We start from the raw sequence: 24,049 nt of genomic DNA on the forward strand, positions 1-24,049 counted from the left end.
GCCACAGCTATGTCCCTCAACCACAAGGTCTTTGGTTATTTTTATTTGTTATTTTATTATTAATTTATTATTATATTTATAATATTCTCTCACTTTTGAAAGTGAGAGAATATTGTAGGGATGTAGAGAAAATAGGAAAGAACTTACAAATTTGATGATTTGGAAGTGAGATCTACTTTTGAAAGTGAGAGAGTATTGCAGAGATATGATTGCCTTATAATTTTAGATGTATATATTTAATCGTTTACGATTTTATTTTAGATCAGTAAATCATGAATAAGAGATAATATTTTTTTTTGAATGCTACTGACTCTATTACAATGTAGTATCTGTTCATAACTACTTTCTCAACCTACTGAAACACAAAGAATTATATATATAGTCCGGATAAGGTGAGGAGGTATGGACGTAAAAACTAATCTAGAAGATTGATCTAGTATGTCTAATGATTGAAAATAAATAAAACTTTATACTATTTATGAAAATGATCCGCTCATTTTTAACTTAATTTGCCATCCGATCCAACCAATAATAAATTGACAAATCACCATCTTAATGTGTAGTAAGTAAACTCAAGTCATTGATGTTATTTAATTTTGCAGACACTAAAATACAAAGATCGAAAAAGAAAGTTTTTCTATTTCTTAAAACATTGACAATTTCGTGCCTTACATTACATCTTTATTCCCTATCATCACCAACCAACAAGGAAGCTAAGACCAGAAAAAAAAAAACATCAGTTATCTTACATCATTTTTTTTGCAACCCACAAATGGCGAAAAGCAAGTTGGCTATAACTTATACTTAAATCCTATCTTCAAAGACGGCCAATTTATTTATAATGGATAATTAGGTGCGAACTCACCCTGCGAACCTGCGAACTACTGAAGGATTGCACCATAATACTATATGATTGTGCTGCACTGGATTCGATTGCATTGCAAAAGTCCTACAGGCATGTCTGGTAGCTGTTATGGTGTAATCACGTAGTAGTTGCAGTGCAATACATCAATAATTCGCAAGTTACGGTGGGTTCGCACCTGATTAATTGGTTGCTTGAACCAATGGTGAATTCATTGGAGAGTGAGGGGAAGAAATCATGCAATCCTCCAATCCTCGCCGAAAGGACAAGCTGACCTTCAAATTCCTTCTGCACTGTTTCTGCTTCTTTGCAGATGCTGCTGCAGCTGCCTCCATGCCCTTCCACTGAAGCACAGAGGTTCTGATCCTCATCAGAGCCACCCTCATGGTTTCATCGTCCATATTGGCAAAACACACTCGAAACCAACCCGCTTCCTGGCAATGGAATGAACATCCAGGGGACACATTCAGCTTCATTTCATTGATAATCATCTTCCACAGCTCCAATTCTGCGGCAAAAGTTGGTTCCTTAAGGAGGTTTCTCAAGTTCATCCACACAAACAGCCCGCCGTTGCTCTTCAGAGTTTCTATCCCCACTTGGGCTAGTCCTCGCGTGAAGCTCTCGTGCCTCTTCCTTAGCCTCTCCGAGCTTTCAAGAATGAAATTTTCCACGAATTCTTTGTCTGATAGCATTGCAGCAATCAGGTGTTGTGTCTGCGTTGAAACTAACCCGAAACTGGACATTTTTCTGGCGCAGCTCACCACTGCGTCGTTGTAGGAGTAGATTATCCCGACTCTGAATCCTGGGAATCCCAAATCCTTGGAAAGACTATACACGATGTGTATACGGTCAGGATTGCACTGGACTTCCTGGATTATCTGGGCAATGCTGATGAATTCCGGCTGGCTGAAGACCGTGGCGGCGTAGATTTCGTCGCATACTAGGTGAATGTTTTTGTCGTTGACAAAGCGCACGATGTCGTGTAACGTGTCCCGGTCTAAAACAGTGCCGAGTGGATTTGAAGGGTTGTTTATGAGCAATCCTTTGACTCTGATGTTGTCTTCTTGAGCCTTCTTATATGCAGATTCCAGTGCAGTTCTGGTGACTTTGAAGTCATTTGAACTCTCACACACTACTGGGTAAAGCTGTACCCCTGTTCTCCACCTCAAATCTCTATCAAATCTGGAAAAACATAACATTGCCCAATCTTAATTAGCAAGCTTTAATCCAAGAATTCATAATTATTATTAATATTAATGAAATGAAATGAAAAGCTGAATTACCCTGGATAATATGGAGTTGGGACTAAAAATGCTTCGCCGGGATCCACCAAACAGAAGGCCAGTATTTCATGAGCTCCGGTGGCACCTCCGCTCATAACGATCCTATCCGGATCAAATTTCACTGTGTCTCCCCTCACTTTCTCCATGAATCTTGCCACAGCCTGCAGTAAATTAATCATATATATTTTCAGAATTTATGATAAACAGATGAATTAAAAACCCAGCATGAAATATGATGATCCGATCCTTACAGTTCTGAATTCCGGCAATCCATGGTAGTCTTGATAAATAGCAATATCTTTGAACTCTTCTGCCCCTTGGGGCGTACAAATGGAGGCTTTGGGGTTATTCAATACCCAGTTCTTAATCAAATCAAAGCAGAGCTGCAAAACACCAAATTAAGCATATATATGAACATCGATCTTCATTCCATTTCGGGTTGAAAATAAATTAATTAATAAATGAAATGAAAGTTACCTGGTTTTCTGCTAAGCCCATCTGGATAACACCCTGAGGATTATGTTTGGGATGGAAAGGGTTATTATCATAAGCCTTCCAACCATCAAAGTAGGCCGAGTTTTCTCCGTGTCCATCGTTGGTAGCAATTTTGGACAAGATTTGTGTCTGCTGTCTCATCGACTTCAAATCCATATATATGATCTTCAAAGAATTGAAGTGAACTTTTTGTGTATAAGAAGGAGGCCTAATTTATATGCTTTTGGACGAGAGAATAATGTTTTTAGTTTGTGGTTTACAAGGTAGTCTGTGTGGATGAATGATGGAATATAGATCAGAGGGCTTTATATAGAGGTGTTTATGAGTGATGAAGTTTCTATGAACTCCGAAATTGTGTTCTGTACAGCAATTAGAAGATACGGTAGCTGATATGTAGACGTTTACAAAATATGAATACGTATATGGATGGCAGGATGGTCCCCCCATGTTTGATGTTTCCCAGTTCTCATCAGTTTTTAATGTCGTTCTGTAATGTTTCCCAGTCCCCTAATACTTCCAATTGCCCTGCTCTGTGGTGTTTGATCTATGATCTGTTATTTCCATACAAATTATACCATGGACCAGGGTCTACCTTATATCGTAGATTTTAGTATAAAATGACATTCAAAATATGTACATGTTGTCAACATATTATATGATTTTAATTAATATATAATTTTTAGACCAAATTCACAATACAAGATTGAGATGGTACACAGAATAACGTACAATTAATTAGTATTTACATGTGTCCTGACTAAAGCAGCGATTGACACCTTCAGTTTGATCTCATTTTATTGGAATAAGACCATCGAACTCCACCCAATAATGCAATTAGGCCACCAAACTTTAAAAAGTTACAATTGAGTCCCTGAACTAACCAATTCTATTCAATTAGTCCAATTTGTAAGGTTTTCAAGTCGTTAGCAGATCACCCCTTTTCAAAATATATTTTTTAATTATTATTTAAAATAATTATTTAATATTAATAATTAAAAAAAAAAAAAAAACCAGATCGACTCCGCCGGAGGCGAAGAAGGTTTCTTCGTCTCTGGCTGGAGACGAAGAAAAGTTATCTTCGTCTCCATAGCCGGAGGCGAAGAAGTAATCTTCGTCTCTATGACCGGAGACGAAGAGACTCTTCGTCTCCGGCCATGAAGACGAAGAGTTTCTTCGTCTCTCGCCATGGAGACGAAGATAACTTCTTCGTCTCTGGCCGGAGACGAAGGAACCTTCTTCATCTCCGACCAGAGACGAAGAAGTTAACTCCGTCTCCATGGCCGGAGACGAAGAAGGTTTCTTCGTCTCCGGCGGAGACGATATCTTCTTCTTCTTTTTTTTTTTTTAATTTAAATTTTAAATAATATTTTTTAAAAAATATTTTAAATTAGGGGTGACTTGCTAACAACCTGAAAAACCTACAAATTGGACTAATTGAATAGAATTTGTTAGTTCAGGGATCCAATTGTAGCTTTTTAAAGTTTGATGGTCTAATTGCATTATTGGGTGCAGTTTGATGACCTATTTGACCTTTATTCCCATTTTATTTTATTTGTACTCGAACAAGACCTGATATAGTTTATAGTTTAGACGCAAATAAAGTATTTTTAAAAATCCGAATTTAAAGTACAAGTACTATTATAGTTGAAAAGAAAAAGTGAAATATACTCTATTTTATTGTCTCTTTGTTCAGACGTAGGGATGGCAACGGGGCAGGGGTGGGGAGTATACTCCAGTCCCCGACCCCGAAATCCCGACACCGTTCCGTCCCTGTCCCCATTCCCATTACTGACGAGGAATTGCAAATAGTCCGCATTTCCGTCCCCGTGTGAAAATAGATGGGAATAGCCAACAGGGATTCTCCGTCCCCGGACAACTCTTAATCAAAATCTTAAATTAGTGTAATTTTTAATTTCAAAATCTAAAAACCGAAGTCTTAATTTAAAAAATTATATATATATATATATATATATATATATATATATATATATATATATATATATATATATATATATATATATATATATATATATTATTTATAATAATTATTCGGTGACAGAATGGGGCAAGGAGAGGTATCCCTGTCTCCGTTCCCGTTTCTGACATGAAATTACATACATTCCCTGTCCTAGTCTCCGTCACCGTTCTCTAAAATTTTTTTCATCCCTGTTTCCGTCGTAACCGGGAGTAAGGATCCATATCTAGAATAGGCCGGGCGAATTGCCATCTGAATTTGCCATCCCTATTCAGATGGTGTTTGATCGATCTCCTTTATTTAGATTGTAATTGTTTGAAGTTTTAGTAATTACATTTGGAAAAATGTTAAGTATTCCTAAAATTATTACTCACTAAACAATAATGTGGCAAAATGTTTTAATCTTTAATCTTCTATGGTAGAGTGTGGTTGTCTGTTAGTGGTAAAAATACGAGTGTCTAACACAATCCTCTATGGTAGAGTGTGGTTGTCTGTTAGTGGTAAAAATACGAGTGTCTAACACAGTCCTCTTATATATAGTTAGTGGTAAAAATACGAGTGTCTAACCGTGTCTAACACAGTCCTCTTATATATGTTAGTTCTTACTGTCAGCACAATCACACTGGTTAAGTGGTTTGCTCCATTCACATGGGTGGGGATCGAACCCCTAACCTTATGCTTAAGGAATAAGGTGCTAAACCACTACACCAACCATATTGGTTATAGTTTTGTTATATATTGGTTACTAAACCAGTTGAAAAATATAATTACTAAAAATTAAAGGTTATCTAAAGTTCTAAATTAATTAAACTGGTTGAAATCGGAAAAATAACAAAAGAAAAATATGAAAACATAAAAATATCTTTACTAAAAATAAAAAAAGTCAAAGAAATACTAAAAGTGTCCAAAAATAATAGTTTAAAATATTAAATAACAAAAATAATAGTCTGAAACTAAATTTGAAATTGCAATCAAAGATAAAGTATCACCAGGACTATGTGGTCCAATGGTATCCGGGTTGGACTTCCATTTGGAAGATTATAAGTTCGAGCCTCAGTGGAGGCATTATTGGTTCTTTGTGTTTCAGTAGGTTGAGAAAGTATATGAACAGATACTACAATGTAAATGAGCCAGTAACTTTCAAAAAAAAAAAAAACTCTAAATCAATAGTCAATAATAAATTCAAAAGATCAAGATGAAACTCGTTGCGCCGAACATCCTGTGTCTGCTCTGACTGAGAAGGTGACTTTAATTTGGGAGATAACCACAAAATGTCAAAAGAAGAAGCAGAAAACGTAACGCGTGCATAATCAATACGTTGTCTAATGTCAAATCTTTATTTAGGGTGTGTTTGGTTCGCACATAGGAATCAGAATTGGAATGAGTATCAAATACTTGGTACTGGTAATGGATTTTGGTGAAAATATTTAACATGTTTGGTAGTAGGGTGGAATGAGAATGGTTACTAATAATAGTATTTGAGAATGAAACCCTTATTGTATTTGGGTATGAGTTTTTCAATTGATGGGGTATTCGAAACCCATAGTAGTGTTCTAAAACCTATCAACCAAACAACAACAATCACTTTCATACTCATTCCTATGGGTAAAACCCACCAACCAAACACACCCTTAGTGTGCTTCTCATTCCTAATTTTTGGCACAAGGTAACATTAAGGGTGTGTTTGGTTGGTGGGTTTTGCCCATAGGAATGGGTATGAAAGTGATTCTTGTTGTTTGGTTGATAGTTTTTTAGAACACTACTATGGGTTTCGAATACCCCATCTCTTATCTCTTATTATAATAAAGCAACAACTTTCTACCCAAAAAAATTCCCGCTCAAAGCAAACGACGTCACTTTGTATATAAGAGATTAAGGTCGAAACTAAATGCTGTTAACTAATGCTTAACGCGTGATCATTAATTATGCCGCCTACTTTTTTGTTAATATCAACCACAATAAAGCAATTTTAATAGAATTTAAATAGAATTCTATTAATTACAGACTTCTAAAGAGACTGTTTAGATTAAACACTACTTCGAAAATATACATCTCAAATCTAGATAAAATCAATATAAATACAATTATAATAAAGAAACTCAATGATCTAATGTCTGATCCCCATGCGTTTGGAAACTGTAAGGTCGCCCGCTTACATTCATAGTTCCAAGACACATCATAGATTTTGAATTGCAGTTCTCCATTCTATATAAACCGATCACTATGGAGACCTCCACTACCTATTCCACATTTGCTTCAGTTCGTATCACCTGTGAACCAGAGAAAAAGAAACAAATTATTTGCAAGATAACCATGCCAATGTATGTAGCTGTGAAGGATATTGGTCCTCTTGATAGGGAGAAAGCAATCAGAGTAAAATGTGTGCGGTGTTACGAAATCTATGAAAAAGGCTCTATAGAGATTAAGAGTCGAGAAGTTTTGTTTTGTGATGCAGAGGTATGATCTTCCCTTTTTGATATTGTATTCTTCTGTTCACTGTAGATAGATATACCGCCACGTATTTACATGTCTCTAGCAATAATGGATTTCCTTATGGTAGGTTTTTGTTCTATTATTCAAAGCTTGTGTTGATTTTTAATGCCTTTGCTCTACTCAGTTATATGCTCTAGATTAATACATGCACTATAAATAGATTTATAGTCTCTTTTACAGAGATTTATTTTTCACCAAAATCTAGAGTATATACTGTTTTTTATCTAGACTGCTTAAGGTTATTCTTACTCTAAATCTAGAGTCTATACAGTTTTTTTGTCTACACTGTTTAAGGTTAATCTTATGCTAATGTTGCAGGGCTCTTTCATCCATTTGAACCTCCAAAGTAATGATGTCAAAAAATACAACAATGTTTTCCAAGAAGGGAAGCTGTATTCAGTCAAAAATTTTGTTGTTTTCACCCATTATTATATGTACAAAACTTGTGATCACAAATATATGATCAGGCTAAACTCTAAGACTCAGGTAAAGGCCATAAAATCCAAAGGTTTCCCTACTAAGATGTTCCAGCTTAAAAGTTTTGACTCTTTGAAAGACCCTACTCAGGTGAATGACAAGGTGCTGTTTGGTAAGTAAGCTGTTTTTAATTTTGCTCATTTTGTCTACTGTGTAAGATGTTTCTACTTCAAGACTTTTTGAATTCTGCTCATGTTGTATACTGTCTAAGCTGTTTTTATTTCAAGAAGTTTTATTCTTCTATTTTGTGATGAAATAGATTTAATAGGCAGAGTTGTAGAGATCCATGCTCCTGTAGACAAAATAATAGGGGGTAGACCAGCCAAACTCCTAGACTTCAAAATGGCTGATAATGAGTAAGTTTCAATTTAAAAAATTGGTACCTATATTTCCAGAGATTATATTTTGTCTAACACACTTTGCTATAGGGGTAATTTCTTGCAGTGCACTGTGTGGGACAGTCATGTTGGTGCCATGCTACCATACTATGATTCAGGTCTTAAAGAACCATTAATTCTGGTTCTTCAGCTATGTCGGGCAAAGGTGGTCAATGGTAAGTTAATATACAGTATTATTCTTTCATTTATTTATATATTTCCATAGTTCATTGCCATCTAACATGCAAAATTAGGTGAAGTCAGAATAACTAGCTGCTATGATGCTACCCAACTCCATTTCAATGCATCTTTCCAAGAATTTGCTGATTTTAGGTTTCAGTAAGTGCCTGGATTTTTTTCCTAAATTATACATTTTATCAACTATTCTACTACACATGAATAAAAATTTGTGTTCACCTGTAGGTTAAATGCTTCAACCAGTCCTTTACGAAGTATAAGTACTGCAACAGTGCTGTCCCAATCCACATGCATTGATGATTTTACAAGTGGTGCCTTGACTGTAACTACAGTCAAGGAGCTATTGAAAAAGACAAAGGTTAGTCCCTATTTGTAATCAATGTAGTCTGTATAGATTTAATAACATAGATTACATTACATAAGAAATAGTAACAAAGGAATCTATATACAATTGCAGAATGGTGAATTTTATGTACCTGCTGAAATTGTTGCAATTGACGGTTCTTTTGGATGGATGTACATATCTTGCATGTCCCCGGGATGTAACAGGAAACTTTTTAATGATGGGACTGATCTTGAATGTACAAGTTGTGATAAGAAATACAAACAGGGTATGGCCAGGTACCGTGTAAGAGTGATTGTCCTAGATAAAGGTCTTGGAGACGCTCCGTTCCTATTATGGGATAGGGAGTGTTCTGAATTGGTTGGTATCCCGGCACACATTCTGTACACAAAGTATAATAAGGTAAAAAACTGTCGCTTAATTGACACATCCATATAGACCTTTTTTTAGTTTCTTTTTTAATATTACATTTTCTTAATGTTAGGTTTGTGACATCCCAAAAGAGTTGGAATCATTAGTCGGAATGAGAATGGTATTCAAGATATCATTAAAATTGGAGTACATGAAGGGATCTAATGCAGCATACACTGTTATGAAAGTTCTAAGGGATGAAGCCTTGGTGTCAGCATACTGTTCTAAACTCATTGAAGAACAAGACAAGGACTTGATATCAAGAATGATAGATGAGGACGAGGAGGAAGAAGATGAGTCTGATCAGGTTTTGTTTTCTATTCTACTAAAGTCAAATAACTAATCTCATTTCTTAACTTACTTTGACATATTTTACATTTAAGCTTATTTTAATATACAGGAAGCTTCAAATGGAGGGAATGAGGTCAACAGCCCATTACCTATGCAACAGTCTCAAAGCCTAGACCATGAAACTTTAGAGGCTGATGGTGTTAAGCGATCTCTTATGGACCAATTCTCCTCCTCTTGCAAGAAGGGCAAAACAGTTGCTGTTAAGCAAGAGAAGATTTAAGAGATCCTTTAAATGACAAACTGTTACCACATTTTTGTGGTTGTTCCTATTTTGAAGACAAACATTTGGCCAGTTTAATTGCACCAGTGTGCCCTGAACAATTTACTTTTAATTTGAATCTATGTTTGGACTGTTTGGAACTGTTATATTTACCTATACCTAGGACTTATCCTAAACACTTCTAATTATCTGCTTATTACCCTATACTGTTCTATATATTAAACTGTATGCAGGACAAGTAACCAAGGAAGAAAACACAAGTCACCAAGGAAGAAAGCACAAGTCACCAAGGAAGAAAACACAAGTCACCAAGGAAGAAAACTGTAGACAACAAGGCAGAAAACACAAGTCACCCAAACACTCATGTAATTTAATTAGGGTTCTATGTAGTGTAATTAGGACTCTATGTAATGTAATTAGGACTGTATGTAATTACAATGCTAAATATGCAGATTTAGCTTTCAATATTGACAATCAGTTATAAAAAAGAGCCCTGCAAGCACTGTTAGTATATCAAGCAATCATTTAGGCATCAAAAAAGTATAAGCAAACAGTCTTAATTTATGGGAGTATTCTGCATCTTTAAATAAAGATTGTTGTTAAAACACCCATGTCTATTTTAAAACACTTAAAAAATGTGGTAAAACACTTAGGACATTTTGTTAACACAGTAACACCTCACATAGATAATAAAACACTTCCTGACTTAAAGACCACAATTAAGCTGCTATGATAATAACAGATTTTCATAAAAAACATCATTTGACATACTCTAATTCAAAATGGACTAATTTGAACTGTGTGCACAATTTTGGTGATAAAAGTTCCACATATATAGGTTAAGTTCAAATTGTGCACTGGAAATTTGTATTCAGTGGAGTTTTGAAAATACAGTAACCAAAAATAAATGATTTTTTAAGAATAATGTGGTAAGTATAATTTAGTTTACATTATTGTAACTACATTTAAAATAGAACTATGTTTAATCTACAAATTAGAGGTGAATTAAAGAAAAAAAATATTCATGTGTATTGAAAAATCATAAACAGGGATATTTAAAATTTGGTTGAGACTGAGGAATTGCTTACATTAAAAAATGAAACTGCTGCTGTAAAAGTACATAATTACATATAATGCCTATTTATAATGAACCCTAAATACGCCATGTAGGAATAAAATTGTTTGCAATACACTACATATGTAATTGAATATTGAATAAATTACTCTATTTTAAACTTAGAACACAAAAGCTAAGTTTAAGGACAAAGAACTACTCATGTTTCGATCAGTAATCACCAATCATGTTCAGGTAATTCTCCTCAACCAATTCAAAAAATCTATAAACAATTCGATGAAAAATGTAACTTCATCAATTGTGAACACATAAAAACAAAAATTCTGTCACAAAATAGAATAAACAAATAACAAATAAAACAAACTTAGTCCTAAAAAAATGATGCTTGGATGAAACATTGGCAGAGAATATGGATGAAACAAATAGCCCTTTATTTACTATACTCTTTAATCCTGTAAGTTGTTACCACATTGGCAGAGAATAAACGAAATGGCTATTTGTTAAACTAAGAGCCATGTAAAGTTTATAGACTGAAAAGCCACTAAGTTGTAGTTGAAATGGATTGGCATCAGAAGTGTTAATTCATCATTTGCCACACACTTAAAAAAACTGTTAGTCACAATTTATATAGAAAAATAAACACAAACTTAAAGCCAGGGGAACATGTATATTAAATTCTATAGAAAAATAAACACAAACTTAAAGCCAGGGGAACATGTATATTAAATTCTATAAAAACTACTTTCATTTGTTGGTTTCCAATAAAAAATGAAGAGTCATATCATTGCTTTTAATCATTCCTATTAAAGTGCAATCTTAAAGGCAATAAACCATATAACACCATAACCTATTTGAATCCAAGTATTTGTATTGGAAACCAAATACCAACAACAGAGTGGAACATACAAAATATCAACTCAAACATGAGGAAAATAGTGAAGTCTACAATAATTGGAAGCAAAAGGAAGCACATGATCGACAATAAAGGTACCATAAACACATATTCAAACTGTAGTTTATACTTTACCTGACTGTCTCAGTTAATTGCATAAATATCCCTGTTTTTTACCAAATCTTAGAGATTCAAGAATGCTTAGCTTCCAACCTTTGTAGTTTAGATATACAAAGAAAACCTGCAAATCTGTCATTTCAGCAGCGCAATGTTGTTAGTATATAATCTGAAACACATACTTGGTAGCAAATAATCCACTAAATCACTTATCTTTCATTGGATTGCGAAAAAATATACTGTAATTTCCATCTATGTCCATGAACTGTGTACGGTGTCTACAGTGTTCTATATCTACAATTACCAAACAAAATTAGCTTTAATCTATAATCAAATACGAAATAAATTAGGGTGTTAAAGCTTACAGACCTTAGATCGGATATAGTGGAATAGGTATGCCGTGAAGATCTAGATCATCGATCACCGTTGTAACCTTCAAAAAACTGCCATCCGACTATAAAAACGCAGATCGGAGAATACTACCATAGATCCTCTCACAACCACACCGCGGATCTGTAATTTGTGTTTCATTACTGTGGGTAATCTACTCTTAGCTTGGATGAACAGTTCCAGTCATTTTGAGATCTTCTACGAATTAACGAAGATCTACAAACTGGAATGGCAGACTCTTGGCTTGGAGTATCGGAATTGCGGTGGGTTTGTCTGAACATTGTGAGAGATAAGGGTGGGTAGTGTTCTCTAGATGCTAGCTCTAAGAAGGTTGCGGAGATGAGGGTTCAAGAAATGCCACCTAAGTGTAGAATACCCGATTTGGAAGTGAAGTTATGCAAACACATAGTGGGCCGGGTTTGGGCTTTTAATTTCTAATTGTTAAAATAAGCCTGGTATGATCTGTTGTGGTAGAATGGGCTTTTATTTTTTGGATAGCAATGGGCTTGGTCTGAAATAGTTAGAAGTTAAGGTATGCAAAAATTATTTTCCATGTTTAGTTTGTGGGTAGTGGTCCACAATATTGTGTGAACCATTGGTCCATGATGGTCTATTTTAAATTTGTGCACAATATGTTCAATTTTTTGTTATTTCTGTACTTAAGTTATATTATTTTTGGACATTATAATAAGAGATACTTTATTATGTCCCTTGAATCTTTTTAATGCAGAATATGATGAGAATTCGCCTGTTATAAGCACTCACAACCGTATTTTGAAAAAAACTGCCACAAATTTAGCCACAAACTTAACACCACAACAAACAGGTACTTCAAATGCGACACCAAGAAGTTGTCTAACAACAGGTAAACGCTTTACACTTCTTGGATTTATATATCTGTATATCCTTCGGTATAATACACTATATAGAAATGTTTGTTGAACCTCCGAATTATTTTGTTGCAGTTAATCAAGATAATTTTAATATATGTATGAGTAGTTGTTACATGGAGTATACAAAAGCTAATAGCAACTCCAGACATTTTGTATTAGGCGGCAAATCTCCATATTTATCAAGTACAACAACACCTACATTGACCGGTTAGTTAATCTTGTGCATATAAATTGTATGTTATTTGTTTGGTATCAAAACTCTAATATCATTATTGACAAAATGATATACATTTAATTTGTCATAAAAGGTATAGTAACTAGGTCGGAGGTCAGACGGTCACCTCTACAGGATGTATCAAACGGTATGTATTTTCCCGTTTGTTTTAACTTTGTAATGTTAATTTTTAGGTGGCAGGACTCTTACTTATACTTTAAATAAATTAGGTACAAGACAATGCAACAAGAGGCCATTCATGAATGATGGAAAAGACCATAGTCAAGATAATGAGGTCAATCGCGATTTGTTTCAAGATTTTGAAGAAGTATGCACTACTAATCGCATAACTCCGGTGCAAGAGGAATATAGTTGTGGTAAGTTCAATATCCACTAACATGTGTAAAAATATGTGCTTTACAATCTTAAGAGGCCATTGTATGTAGTTAGTTGTTTAACTACAGTTAGTTTTTTATTCTTATTTTAGAAGGATTGGTTGGAATTGAGCAGCAAACTATACAACAGATTCCTAATGGTAATTGATTTATTATTACCTAGCTTCTGTCAATTAAAAATTTATTCAGTTGTACATTATTATTTAACTAACTAATGTATCCATGTAGTTGAATACAAAGATCTTGGGGATGCAAATAACACCTGTCAACATTGTGGAGCTCTATTTTGGTACGACGAGCGGATCAACAAAACAGTTGTTTACGGCATGCCAAAATATTCAATGTGTTGCAACAGTGGTAAGATCAAATTGCCACCAACCATGAGGCCACCGAATGCAATTTACAATTTGTTTTTTGGAGAAGGAGAAAAAAACAAGCAATTCCTACAAAATATTAGAACATACAATAGCATGTTTTGCTTCACGTCCATGGGTGGTAAGATAGATCGGGGCGTGAACAAGAACGGTGGTCCACCTGTTTTCCGGATCAATGGCCAGAACTTCCATTACATTGGTAGTCTCCTGCCGGTAGACGGGAAAAGACCACATTTTGCACAGTTGTATATATATGATACTAATAATGAACTGAGTAATCGTATCAATTCTGTGAGGTACGTCCCTGTTATTTACTTCTAAATATAAGTTCTACAATATTTGTATCCAAATGAGTTTTTAGCAACTTCTAATATTTTTTGTCGTATGCTAGGCAAGATGGTGACCAAAATGGCATCCATGTTGAGATTGTGAATGATATCCAACAAGTTTTGGATACCAGTAATGTATTAGTCAAGTCATTCCGCATGGCACGATCTGAGCTGCAAAAGAATCCGCTTGCTGAGGTAAAAATTAAATTGCTAGGGAAGAGATCAAAGGATGCAAGAACATACAATTTGCCGCAGGTTTCGGAAGTTGCAGCCTTAATTGTGGGTGACATTGATACAAATATTGGAGAACGTGACATTATGGTCGAAACCAAGAGCGGCCTATTGCAACGAATTAGTGAGTTGAATCCAGCATACCTCCCAATGCAATACCCTTTACTCTTTCCGTATGGTGAGGACGGATACAGGGAAGACATTCCCTTCTCTACATTAAAAGGAAACACAAGTGCTGGCCGTCAAAGGATAAGTCCTCGAGAATATTTTGCATACCGTATACAGTCAAGGTTATCTGAGGTATCTACTTTATTGCATTCAAAAAGGTTATTCCAACAATTTTTGGTAGATGCCTATACAATGGTTGAGTCAGGAAGGTTAATCTATATAAGGACACACCAAAAAAGTTTGAGGTGTGAATCGTATAATTGCTTGAATGATGCATTAACATGCGGTGCGGTTGACCCCACTACTCAAGGAAAGAGGATAATATTGCCTTCAAGTTTTACAGGGGGTGCTAGATACATGATTCAAAATTATCAGGACGCTATGGCTATATGTAGATTGGTTGGATATCCAGATCTGTTTATCACATTCACCTGCAACCCCAAGTGGCCCGAGGTACAACGCTTCTTGAAGGATCGAAAGTTAAAAGCTGAAGATCGTCCTGACATAATATGTAGATTATTCAAAATGAAATTGGATGCTCTAATCTCAGATTGTCGGAAGAACAAGTTATTTGGACCAGTGATGGGAGGTACGTAAATTACATGCCACTATTTAATTAAAACAGTTCATATAGATAAATGTTAGAATTTTTTTGCCATTCGTAATGTTTCTTTTTTTTTTTTTTTTTTTACCAGTTATATATACCATAGAGTTTCAAAAAAGAGGTTTGCCGCATGCTCATATCCTGTTGTTTCTTGATAAAGTCAATGGACATCATAATGTTGACAATTTGGACAACATTATTTCCGCTGAGCTGCCTGATCAAGAAGCTGACGCAGAATACTTCAAAGCAGTTGAGGAGTTTATGATGCTTGGACCTTGTGGGAAAGCCAGATTCAGTTCTCCCTGTATGGCAAATGGTAAATGTACTAAACATTTTCCCAAAAAGTTTGTTAATTGCTCAACTTTTGATGAGGATGGCTATCCTATATATCGGAGAAGAGACAATGGTCGTTCTGTGACGCGCAATGGGATTGACTTGGATAATAGGTACGTGGTACCACACAATAGGCATTTGTTGTTAAAGTATAGGGCTCATATTAATGTTGAATGGTGTAATCAGTCCCGTTCAATCAAATACCTATTCAAGTACGTGAGCAAGGGTCATGACAGGGTAACAGCAGAGTTTTACAGAACCAGCAATGATCAAGATGGTGCACAAGTTCTGGATGAAATTAGTATGTACTATGATTGTAGGTACATATCTCCGTGTGAAGCATCGTGGCGGTTGTTCGGTTTTGATATACAGTTTAGGACACCATCAGTGGAACGATTAAGCTTTCACTTGCCGAACCAACAAAGTGTTGTTTTCGCAGATGATGACCCCGTTGATAACATACTCAGTCGGCCAACAATCTTGCAAAGCATGTTCCTAGAATGGTTCGAGGCAAATAAAAACTTCCCAGAAGCAAGAAAGTTGACATATGCTGAAATGCCAACAAAGTTTGTGTGGAAGAAAGATATTCGAAAATGGCAGCCCAGAAAAAGAGGATTCTCTATCGGTAGAGTTTTCTATGTGCCTCCTGGATCAGGGGAAATCTTTTATTTAAGGTGTCTGTTGAATAAGGTCAAAGGTCCGACAAGTTATTTAGATATAAAAACAGTGGATGGTGTCCAATATGATTCGTTTAGGGATGCGTGTTGTGCAAGAGGATTAGTAGATGATGACAGGGAGTATGTTTATGCTATAGAAGAAGCAAGTCATTGGGCCACAGCTGTGAATCTTAGAAGATTATTTGTCACTCTCTTGATGACTAACTCAATAGCAAAACCAGAGGTGGTTTGGGAGGCTGCGTGGATTCATTTGTCAGATGATGCACAATTCAAGATTAGAGAACAATTGGGAAAGCCAGGTATTAAATTATTCCATTCTTACTCTTATAGTTCTATTTTACAACAAAAGTTTTACACGTAGTGTAAATAATATTGTCACAGATTGGATTATATCTGAAGATGAGAAGAAGAATTTTGCACTTACGGAGATTGAAATAATGCTTTCAGCTATGGGAAAAAGTTTGAAAGACTTTCCGGGGATGCCGATAGCCGATGTAGTTAATCACTGCAGAACAATCAATCGGTTGATACAGGAGGAATTGGCATATGATACTACTGCAATGAAGGAAGAGAATGATGCTTTGGTGGATAAACTAACTGAAGAGCAAAGAACAATATATGACAATGTTTTGAAAGATGCTGAGAATAATCTTGGAGGGCTATTTTTTGTTTATGGATATGGAGGAACGGGTAAAACATTCTTGTGGAGAGCATTATCTTCTGCTATAAGGTCAAAGGGTGAGATAGTACTGAATGTTGCATCAAGTGGCATAGCTTCCCTTCTATTACCAGGTGGTAGGACTGCACATTCAAGGTTTGCCATTCCAATCGCTGTTAATGAAGATTCAACCTGCAATATCAGCCAAAACAGTCCTTTGGCACACTTGATCGTGCAAAGCAGGTTGATCATTTGGGATGAGGCTCCAATGATGCATAAATTCTGTTTTGAAGCGTTGGACCGATCTATGAGAGATATAATGCGTGTCAAAAATCATAACAGCTTCGATATGCCTTTTGGTGGAAAAACAGTGGTGTTAGGTGGAGATTTCAGACAAATTCTACCAGTCATTCCAAAGGGCACCAGACAAGATATTGTGCGAGCAACTATAAATTCATCCTATCTTTGGAGAAGCTGTAAAGTTTTTAGGTTAACAAAAAATCTAAGGCTTAGATCTTTGAGATCAGATAGTGAAGTTCAAGAGATTGCTGATTTTGCAAAGTGGATTGCTAATATAGGTGATGGAACCATTGGTGATTCAATGGATGGAGAATCTGAGATACAGATTCCCGATCAATTTTTGCTCAGTTGTGGAGAGGATCCTATTGCTACAATTGTTGATAGCACTTTCCCTATGTTTCGCAGTGGCCACAGAGATAATGAGTACCTAAAAGATCGTGCCATACTTGCACCTACTTTGGATGTTGTAAATACAGTCAACGAATACATGAATGACTATAACAATGCTGAAGGAAGGACCTATATCAGTTGTGACTCCGTATGCAAATCTGATTCTAATGTTGACATGCTGGCGGACCTGCACACACCGAAGTTTTTAAATGGATTACGATGTTCGGGAGTTCCAATCACTCATTGACTCTCAAAGTTGGCTCGCCAGTGATGCTGTTAAGAAATATTGATCACTCACTGGGGTTGTGCAATGGGACAAGGATGATTATTTCAAAGTTAGCGGATCATGTTTTAGAAGCTAAAATACTCTCCGGATCAAGTGCTGGTACGAAGGTCTTAATTCCAAGGATGTCCTTAACACCTTCGGATCCAAGATTGCCTTTTAAATTCCAAAGAAAGCAATTTCCGCTAATGTTGTCATATGCTATGACAATAAATAAAAGCCAGGGCCAAACACTATCTAATGTGGGTTTGTTTTTGAAGAGGCCGGTTTTTAATCATGGTCAAATGTACGTAGCATTGTCAAGAGTTAGTAATCCTAACGGATTAAAAATACTTATCTCAGACGAAAATGTACAATCAAAAAATACGACTACAAATGTCGTATATAAAGAAGTATTCAATAATGTTTAATACATACTATATGTTTTGCAGAAGTATATATATATTTTTTAAGGAATTAATTTATATTAGATGTTTTACATATATTGCCGTGCAACGCACGGGTGGAACTACTAGTAGATTGAAAAACCCATACACAAATACAATAAGGGTTTCATTCCCTTATTCATTCTCAAGCACTACTATTAGTAACCATTCCCATTCCACCCTACTACCAAACATGTTCAATATTTTCACCAAAACCCATTACCATTACCAAGTATTTGATACCCATTCCGATTCTGATTCCTATGTGCGAACCAAACACACCCTAAGGGTGTGTTTGGTTCGCACATAGGAATTGGAATCGGAATCGGAATGGGTATCAAATACTTGGTAATGGTAATGAGTTTTGGTGAAAGTATTTAACATGTTTGGTAGTAGAGTGAAATGTGAATGGTTACTAATAGTAGTGCTTGGGAATGAATAAGAGAATGAAACCCTTATTGTATTTGGGTATGAGTTTTTCAATTGATGGGGTATTCGAAACCCATAGTAGTGTTCTAAAAACCTATCCAACCAAACAACAACAATCACTTTCATACACATTCCTATGGGCAAAACCCACCAACCAAACACACCCTAATTATTATTCGCATATTGAATTCTAAAAGTTTAAATTGATATTGTCATCCATCAAATGATTCATGTTGTTGTAGCTTATATATGTAAACATGTACTTATGGGGGTTTGGTTCCAACATTACAATAGAAATGATAATGAGAATCAAATAAATAGAGTGTGTTTAGTTGGAAATTTATGTATCATATATACTATGAGTTTTGATATCCATTATATGATTATTTGCCTACTTTGGTTATCCTATTATTTAATTCAAATCCTTTAGTAATTACAAAACTCATTATCTTTTACTCCTATATACTGTTAAACATTAGAATAAAAAATAAAAGAGGAAAAAAATTTAAAAAGTCATTGTCCATGCATTAAATATGAAATTTTAATATATATACACACACTATTGGAAATTTTTTATTTTCCGACCACTTTTCCAACCACCTAAAAAATGGTCAAAATATTATGATTGGGAAACAGGTCGGAATTTCCGACCACCGTTGAAAAAAAAATTTGAAAGTTTAAAATTTTTAAACTGAGATGGAAATTTCCGTTAATCTTTCTAGTAGCCGATTTTTCTGATCACTTTACAAAATTGGATGCTATTTCCGATCACCTTGTCTGGTGGTCGGAAATAGCGACAAAGATTTTTCTGGATACCAAAAGTGGTCGGAACAAGGGCTTCCGACTGGATTTAAGATCATTTTTAGATGGTCAGAAATTCCTTGATTTCCAGCAGTGACATGTGTGTGTGTATAAAATTTGGCTCAAATGCGGCGCTGCTCTCCCATGCGGTCGTGCGGACTCATCTAGACCATTGTATGCACTCAAATCTACGGTTAAAAGTCAATGAAGATTGGAAAAGATGCGGTGACATTTTAGTAACTTTCTGCACCATGTATAGTTTGGTGGTGCACTAAGAGTTGGAATGTACATTAACTATTTTTTAAGGCACACTTCCTTCATACTAACTTAATTATGAATTTATAGTGATATTATACATAAATAAAATCTACTTGTTGCATATTATTAAGCAGTGGATGTAAATTTCCTTTATCACAAAAAGTATGAATTTGTGTAATTATTTTTTGAGGTACACCGTACCCTTTCTCGGATCCTTTGTATTAAAGAACACATACTTAGCAAATTCTAAGCATTGGTTGATTAGCTTAGTCATCATAATTATAGTCTACTCTTTTGTTTTGTTTTGTTTTTTTTTTTCTTTGAATACAAGGGAAAAAAAAAAGAGCACAAATAAAAATATAACTACATAAATTCAATCGAGCTCTACCCAAGTCAGCTAGATGTAACACTTGTAGATTGTAGTTAGAGCAAATTACCAAAATGGTCCCTCGACTATGTCGATTTCAACAATTTAGTCCTACTCATTTTGATTTCTCTAATCAAATCCTCCAACTATCAAAATTTTAACCATTTTAGTCCTCCGGTGAGTTGGATGGCATATTTTGAGGGATATTATTGGAAGTTCACTATCCTCCGTTCACCGGCTATTTGTTCGTTGTTCACTGCCAGAAACCTAATTGATGAAACAACTCCAACAATGAATCCACAACACGTAGTGCCCCGTCTCCGTCTGCGATTCTCTCCACGTCCCCGACCAACAACACTGCTTCTTCGTCTCCAACATGGGCGATAGGTCGTCTTCTTCCTACCAATCAGATCAGAGGGTTCATCATTACAGTGAGTTCATATCAGTTCCTAATTGTAATTGTGGGCAATTGTTGAATCTGAAAACTTCGTGGACAAATGATAATCCTGGGAGATGATATTGGGAATGCTCTCGTTCAAATGTAATTTAAGTTTTTTATTTTTTTTTATTTTTTTTTATTTTTTTTTGTAATCCAAGTTGGGAATTTTGATCACCATGTTTTTGTTGAAGTTCGAATGTGAAAATTAGGGAATTTTTTTTGTACAGGGCAATATGTTTGGATGTGAGTTTATTAAATGGTTCGATCCTCCCATGTGCTCAAGGTCGAAGAAAATAATTCCAGGATTATTGCGAAGAATAAATCGACATGAAGAAGAAAATGAGGCATTGAGAAGGAAGATAAGGGTAGCTGGCAATATTAGAATGAATGGCAAATCAAGTGTGAATTGGAAGTTTACTCTTAAACTGTTGTTCGTTTGGACTGTAATCTTAGTGTTGGCAATGTGGTATTTTTTGTCATCTGTATCTAGTGTTGAAGTTAGGGAAAAGAGGCTTAAAATGTTGGCTTGATATTATGTTGTAAAATGTTAACTTGAATTGAATCAATGAAATGGTTGCTATGTTTATGAACCTTAAAATGGTCTAGTATGTTTTGTATGGTTTGGTGTGCTCGGTTTGGTGTGGTTTATAATGTTAACTTGGTATGCTGTTTATTGGTGTGGTTTATTGAATGGTACTGAGCAGAGAGCTGTCTATTTGAAGATGCTATTGAGTCAAAATGGTTCACTGCAGAGAGCTATCTATTTAATAGCAAAATGGTTCACTGCAGAGAGCTGTCTATTTAATAGCAAAGTGGTTCACTGCCAAAATAGAACTTTGGTTTAATTGACAACTAACAAGAAGAGTCAAAACATAGATTTACTAGCAAAGTGTTGTTCACTGCCAAAACACTTAACAACCAACAAAAAGGCCACAGTTTGGAGTAGTTATGATCACCAAAAAAAGAAGAAGCTACATAATGTTATACTCCTAATCAATTTCAATTGGCTCCTTAGAGTTCCCATGGAACTTGGTCTTGAACATAGATCTAGTCTTTTATTTCCTAGTTAATCCCAATGATTTCTTATGTTTTCTTCCCTTCTTAGACATAGCCTTAGGGGGTCTTCTAGCATAGCCTTCTGATGTTGCTTCCTCTGATTCTGTGTCATCACATGGTGGTTCTTGTGTGTTATAAAAAACCTCCCATGGGATTTGAATTACATCCCATTGGTCCAACAATGGATCATCTACATTCACTTCACCTCCATTTAAATCAGTTCCATCCACTTCATCCAACAATGTATCATCTACTTGTATGAAAAATAAAAGTTAAAAACTAAAATAAAAAATTAAGCTGCCTGACAACATTTTATATTAACCACTCCAAAAGAATTGTTTTCCGGATTTCAGCATCGTAAGACCATATTTTTTTGAAGTTATCACATACATACCCATCATCTCATCGATCTGTTTACTAGTAGCTGGGGTTTGTTTCAATGGTGGAAGAGTTAGAGGATCAGTTGCCAGAGGCAACAATAATCAAGAAGGGTCAGATGTAGTTTGATGGAGGTGATGGGAGGCGGCTGAGTATAAAGCTCAAGAATGTTCGCAAGGAGGAGGATCATGAAGGAGAATAAGAGGGGTATATGCCAAATGACCTTTCTAACCCCATTTTGACGGCTTAAACGGCATAAACTAACGGGAGGATGGCAGCCGGTCGAATTTTGCAACTCGGAGGACCATGGATGATAATTACGGAAGTTAGGGACCATAGGTGGTGAAACCACCAAACTCAAGGGACCTTGGCTGGTATTTACTCTATTCATAATATATGTTTAACAATTATGCTAACTATACTTGGGATGGGGTTCGAACCTAAGACCTTATATAAATTAAGAGTATGTTAATAATAATAAATAGTTAACGGAATATTCCGTTTACTAAAGTTTAAACTAACGGAATTTAGGGTTATTTAAGGGAAGAAAATAATATAATAGAGGGTAAAAAAGGAAAATCATTAAAAGATACTAAAATCAAAATAATATGAACCATTCATTTTAAGAAACAATTAGTACCGACATTTTTTTTGTTCCAATTAAGGGCCTAACTTTATTCGCTCTTATTAGATTTGTAGATTGTAGATGTAGATATATTATATTCAAAATTTATATTATTTACTCATTATGTCTCATTTTACCTCTCTATTTATTATTATTCATTGGTCAAATTAAATCTAATTCTTTTTTCTTTGTTTATTTTTTTTTATTATTTTAAGATCTATTTTTGTGTGTGTTTAATGTATTTTTAATTTAGTTTCTAAATGTATATATGGATGTTTGGTAAATAGTTGTTAGCTGATTAGGTTAGTGAGTTTGATTAATTGATAACATTAGTTAATTGTAGAAAGATGTTTGGTAAATTAGTTGTTAGCTGATAGGTGATTATATGCAAAATGACTTTCTAAAAAGCTTATCAAAAAAGTTATTTTGCGCAACTTTTTGAATTTTAGTGTTTTGGAGCAATAAGTTGTTACAAAAAGCTAATTAATTAAACACTTATATTGACTGTTTAACCTAGTTAAGCAGTTAATAGTGGTCAAATAAGCCAAAATTAGTTGATAAACTAACTATTTCACTAAACATGACCATAATTTATATACTAATACTAAACTTAATATTTTAAAAACTTAAGGGTGTGTTTGGTTGACAGGTTTAGCTATCAAAAATGGGTATCAAAGTTATTGTTATTGTTTGGCTGACAGGTTTGGAGAGCACAACTATGAGTTTTGATTACTTTTTAATTGAAAAACTCATTCCCTAATAAAATAAGGGTTTCATTCTATTATTCCTCCTCATACATAATCAAACAACAATATTGATAATCATTCTCATTCCACCCTACTACCAAACATGCAAAATACTTTCACCAAAACCCATGTGCGAACCAAGTATTTGATACCCATTCGGATTCCGATTCCGATTTCCATGTGCGAAACAAACACACCCTAAATTATAAATAATTTAAATCAAGTTCTGTTAACCAAATCAGACATGTAAAATAGAATCAAAAAGTATATTATATATTTCATATATTATAAAATAGGTTCCTTATGAAAAAAAAAAAAAAAAAAAAAAATCTTACTCCGGCCATGCATGGACGCGGGCGGAGTAATTGTGACGTTATAATTTGTGGCAGTGCCGGACTGCCGGAAGAGGTGGCAGCATTGAATACGATATTGCATTTCCGGTACGTGTTTCCATTTTTGAAGAATTATGAGTATTGAATATAATATGAATACAGAATACAGATAGATAGTTTGAGAGTTGAGAGTGCATGAATTTGGTTTTTTGCATTAAAATCACCATGGAAGAGTTTTGCCAGATTTGTACAGAAGACGTGTGGCATGCATGCATGAGCAAGGACGACAGCCTTAAATTCGTCTCATAATTTCATGATTATGTCCCCGCCCTATACGTGGCCGGTGGCCGGTGGTGCAACCTAAGATCGGATTTTTTTTTTTTTC

At 35.0% G+C, this 24,049-nt stretch overlaps 2 protein-coding genes across 3 annotated transcripts; both read right to left on the reverse strand.

Annotated features, from left to right (window-relative positions):
• Positions 1–610: 610 nt before the first annotated feature.
• On the reverse strand, positions 611–2,942 carry LOC109148244 (1-aminocyclopropane-1-carboxylate synthase-like). Of its 2 annotated transcripts, XM_019296118.1 has the most exons (5): positions 2,623–2,942; positions 2,397–2,528; positions 2,146–2,306; positions 1,041–2,044; positions 611–949 (listed from the first exon to the last, which is right to left on the reverse strand). In XM_019296118.1, exons 1-4 carry the CDS (start codon positions 2,794–2,796, stop codon positions 1,045–1,047), a joined length of 1,467 nt encoding a protein of 488 aa, XP_019151663.1. In that variant the 5' UTR covers positions 2,797–2,942; the 3' UTR covers positions 611–949; positions 1,041–1,044. The 2 variants fall into 2 exon arrangements, with proteins under 2 accessions (XP_019151663.1, XP_019151662.1); XM_019296117.1 differs by having other exon boundaries at positions 612–2,044.
• A 3,913-nt stretch (positions 2,943–6,855) lies between these two features.
• On the reverse strand, positions 6,856–8,883 carry LOC109147759. Its single transcript, XM_019295416.1, has 4 exons — positions 8,786–8,883; positions 8,637–8,729; positions 8,380–8,500; positions 6,856–6,885 (listed from the first exon to the last, which is right to left on the reverse strand). Exons 1-4 carry the CDS (start codon positions 8,881–8,883, stop codon positions 6,856–6,858), a joined length of 342 nt encoding a protein of 113 aa, XP_019150961.1.
• Between the last annotated feature and the right edge of the window lie 15,166 nt (positions 8,884–24,049).

The sequence above is a fragment of the Ipomoea nil genome, unplaced genomic scaffold (genome assembly GCF_001879475.1).
Source record: "Ipomoea nil cultivar Tokyo-kokei standard unplaced genomic scaffold, Asagao_1.1 scaffold2036, whole genome shotgun sequence".
In the NCBI taxonomy this organism is placed as follows: domain Eukaryota; kingdom Viridiplantae; phylum Streptophyta; class Magnoliopsida; order Solanales; family Convolvulaceae; genus Ipomoea; species Ipomoea nil.